Source organism: Macaca fascicularis, chromosome 8 (assembly GCF_037993035.2).
Source record: "Macaca fascicularis isolate 582-1 chromosome 8, T2T-MFA8v1.1".
Taxonomy (NCBI): domain Eukaryota; kingdom Metazoa; phylum Chordata; class Mammalia; order Primates; family Cercopithecidae; genus Macaca; species Macaca fascicularis.
Window position 1 is genome coordinate 152,279,842 of NC_088382.1, and position 3,943 is coordinate 152,283,784.

The 3,943-nt window shown below is 66.7% G+C and overlaps 1 protein-coding gene across 1 annotated transcript; it reads right to left on the reverse strand.

Moving 5' to 3' along the window:
* Positions 1 to 205: 205 nt before the first annotated feature.
* On the reverse strand, positions 206 to 3,650 carry ARC (activity regulated cytoskeleton associated protein). The gene is made up of 3 exons (XM_005564182.4): positions 1,639 to 3,650; positions 1,267 to 1,411; positions 206 to 1,016 (listed from the first exon to the last, which is right to left on the reverse strand). The coding sequence occupies exon 1, from the start codon at positions 3,433 to 3,435 to the stop codon at positions 2,245 to 2,247; it is 1,191 nt and encodes a 396-aa protein (XP_005564239.1). The 5' UTR covers positions 3,436 to 3,650; the 3' UTR covers positions 206 to 1,016; positions 1,267 to 1,411; positions 1,639 to 2,244.
* Between the last annotated feature and the right edge of the window lie 293 nt (positions 3,651 to 3,943).

The window sequence follows — 3,943 nt, forward strand, 5'->3', positions numbered from 1 at the left end:
GCTGCAGTGTGGAGCCTGAAGGTGCTTCCCCCGAGGATCCAGGACCCTGATGGAGGCTGCCCTGTTGGTGCTCCCCCGAACCCCTGGAGACCTTGCACTACACCCATGGGGCCTTCAGGGTCACCCACTGGGCCGGAGGACCTGTGTCTGCAGCTCCACTCCTGCCCAGCCCAAGCACACAGAAGAAGCAACATGAACACTCCAAGAAGTTTCAGTGTTTTATTAACAAAATCTTACAAAAAGAGTCTGTCTTTGGGGTAAGGTATACAGGGCCTGGACGGACATTTAAGGCCTGGTCTGTGCGGGGGTAAGGGGCAGGGGTCGGCCACAGCCTCATGAGGTTTCCAGGGTCTTCACAGGCTCCAGGGCTTCCCCAAAGCCTGTGCCAGCCTGTGAGGATCGGTTATGGCTTATGTGCAAAAATAAAATCTGTGCGGCTGGCAGGGTGTGGGCTAAAGATTTGTCAGAGTGGTCTGTAGGGCTGGTCCCCCAGTGGACAAGGCAGAAAGATGAACCCTGAGCCAGCGCCTGCTCAGGCTGCAGACGCTAGTAGCCCACCAGCACCACGGTTCTGGTGTCGGGGCAGGGCAGAGTGCCTGGAGGAGCCCCAGGAGCAAAGGCTTCTGGGATCTCCTTCCTGCAGCTGGGCTCAGGGCTGCTGGGCAGGAGTAGGAGCTGTGGCCCCAGCCTTGGGGCTCATGAAAGCCTCTGGCAGAGAGGATGGCCTGGCAGCGGGCGGGGTTTCCCTGCTGGGAGGGAGGCAGGGCCCGACTCCTGCTGCAGTGGCTCTGGGGGCAGGCAGCTGGTGGCCAGCGGGGCGGGCTTCGTGGCAGGCCCTGGCCCTCACGCTGGCGCTTAGGGCTAAGCTGGGGCTCCTGCCCTCTGCTGCAGCTGACTCCTCTCTGTAGCACCCCTCTGGGCTGTCCCGGGACTTCGCCTCCCACGCAGGCAGCCTGCAAGGTGAGGGGTGTGTGATGCCCAGCACAGCAGCAAAGACTTTGTGGGAACCTTGAGACCTGAAAGAGAAGGAGAGAGGGCAGTGAGGGACCGTGCACGACAGTAGCCAGGGCTCCACAGGGAGGATCTGGGGCTGGTGGATGGCGCTGGTCTTCCAGGGCAGAGGACCCCCGACCCTGTCAGGGCCTCCCAGCTTGCCTGAGCACTGGGGAGTGGCCTGGGCCCCAGGGTGTCTGGGGTCCGGGGAGGAGTTCATTTGGCCGGGACAGCTGATGGTGGGGTCTGGGTGGGAGGGTGGCGCCCTGTTACCTGTTGTCACTCTCCTGGCTCCGATGGTGCCAGCTGCTGCCTCAGCCGGATTTGAGGACTCAGCCCCTCTGGGACCCTCCGCCTGCCATGGGTGAGTCACGAGCTGAGCTCTGATTCTTCTCCAGGCGGGCGTGAATCACTGGAGCTGGGGGAGAGAAAGCGCGGGTCCATGTGGAGCTGGCTCAGCAAACTGCCCCTGCCTCCCACCTGGCCCACTCTCCCTGATGCCCCCTTCCATGATGCCACCCCCACCCCATCCCTTCTAACTTGCTGGGGGCCCGAGCCTCAGTGGGCTCTCCTCAAAAACAGCCTCCGGGTCCCACTAGCTCTCAGATGCCCCACAGTGGGTGTTGCCTTGGGGCAGGGGCTCACCTGAGGGGCCAGGAAGCACCGGGACATCAGGTCTGCTGCTGCTGCCTCTGCAACTTCTGCTCTCCCCTGGGAGGAGGGGGAGGGGGCCGTGCTGCCCGAGGCTGGCCAGCTGCCCTGGGAGGCAGGGAGGGCGTCAGCTGGCTCTGCAGATGCTGGGAGAGGGCGGTGGCGCCGGAAGTCGAGGCTCCCTCAGCATTGGCTCTGCCCTAGCTTCTGCTCTGGGGTGTCCCATGAGCTTGGTGGCCGCTGGCCCCTGCTATCCGGACACTTGGTTTTCTGGATGCCCGGAGAGCCTGGGCATTGTAGCAGAATGAGGAAGCTGGGGTGTCCTGTGATGGCCTGAGAGTGTGGAGGGTGGGGTCCAGGCCGGGAAGACAGACAGAGGGAGGGTGATGGGCAGAGCCCTGCAGGGGGGAGGGCTCTTTGATGCTGGGGTGCGGTGCCCACATCTGGATGACACGAGTGTGTGAGAGTCCTCCCAGAGCCCGAGGGGGCACCCAGCTGGACCAGGGCTTCCCCTGCAGGAGTCAGCCCCGGCTCAAAAGTCCTGGTGGGCAAAGCCACAGGCTGGATGTGGTGGGCAGGCTGGGGGCTCCGGGATGCCCTCTACTCGGGCTGGGTCCGGTCACTGGCCACGGACTCGCTGTTGGGGGCGGGCGTGAGGGTCTCCGCCTCATCCTCCGCCGGGACGTGGGGGACGGCAGGCTCCGCCGCCTGCTCCAGGTCATCCTGCACCTCCATGCCCCTCTGGATGAGCTGCTCCAGGGTCTTGGGCAGCGGGTGGCGCAGGAAACGCTTGAGCTTGGGCTGCAGGGTGCCCACCACGTACTGGATGATCTCCTCCTCGTCCGCGTCCACGTAGAGCGTCTGGTACAGGTCCCGCTTGCGCCACAGGAACTGGTCCAGCGGCTCGCCCTGCTTCTGCGGCAGGTCTAGCTCACGCTGGACGGCCTCTCGGGACAGCGCGCCCTCGCTGTACTGCAGGAACTCCCTCTTGAACTCCACCCAGTTCTTCACCGAGCCCTGCTTGAACTCCCACCACTTCTTGGCCGGCCCGTTCATGTGGTTCTGGATCTGGGACAGCCAGTACTCCTCAGAGCCGCCCACCTGCCGCAAGTACTCCTCCAGGTGGCTCAGGAATTCTCGAGGGTCCTCGAAGATCTGTGTGTCCACGCCAGGGCTGGGCTGCCCGTCCTCGCCGGGGACCCATGGCTGGTACTGCTGGGCCTCGGCGGGCTCCTGTCCGGGCAGCTCGCCAGCGGCTGGGGGCGGGGTGATGGCGTAGGGGCTGACGGTGTAGTCGTAGCCGTCCGCCTCGTGGCAGTAGCTCTCAGGACCCCCCACGCCCACGGAGACGGTGTGGCGGGCCGGCTCGCTGCCCACCGGGTACTTGCCACCGGTAGACTCCAGGCGGTCGGCCCAGCGCTCCAGGCGGTAGAACACCTCGCGCCACACGTGCATCTCACGCTTGACCCAGCGCTCCAGGTTGGCGATGGTCTCCTGGCAGCGGCACAGGCAGGCCTTGATGGACTTCTTCCAGCGCTGCGAGTCGCTCGTGGGCACGTAGCCGTCCAGGTTGCTCTCCAGCTTCCCCACCGACCGGTGCAGCCCCTTCAGCTCGCGCTCCACCTGCTTGGACACCTCGGTCAGCAGGTGCCGGTGCGTCCGCCGCACGTGCTCTAGCATCTCCGCCCGGCACTTCCCGATCTGCAGGATCACGTTGGGCTTGGCCGCGGGCCCGCCCCGCGGCCCAGGGTAGGCGTGGAGCCCGCCGCTTGTCCGGTGGTCCAGCTCCATCTGTGGGCAGGTGCTCGGGCAGGCGACAAACTCCTCGGGGCGGACGGAGGGAGGGCGCTGGAGTCCGGCGGCGGTGCCCGGCGGCCTGGGTCCCGTGTGGAGCTGCGGGGAGCGCCTGTCTGTCGCTGCGGGCCGGCGGCGGGGCTGGTGGAGCGCGCCCGGAGAGGCAGGTCCAGCTCTGCTGCTGCGGAGGGAGGACGCGGCGCCCGAGCTCTGCGCTGAGTCCCGGCCGCCGGCTCTTTATGCCTCCAGCGCGGCCCGTGGGCGGCCGGCTCGCCGAGCCCCGTTTCTCATTGGCCCAGCCTCAGGCTCCCCGCCAGCGCCCCGCCCGCGCCCCTGCAGGCCCCGCCCCGCGCCCACTCGGCTCCTGGGCGGCGAAGGTACTGGAGGTCCCACCCCTTGCACACATGGAGGGGCCGGGATGACTAATCCCTCCGCTCCGCACCTCCCACCCCGGGCGGCGGAGCTCATTCAGCCTGCGGGGACCGGAGGGACTGAAGCTGGGCAC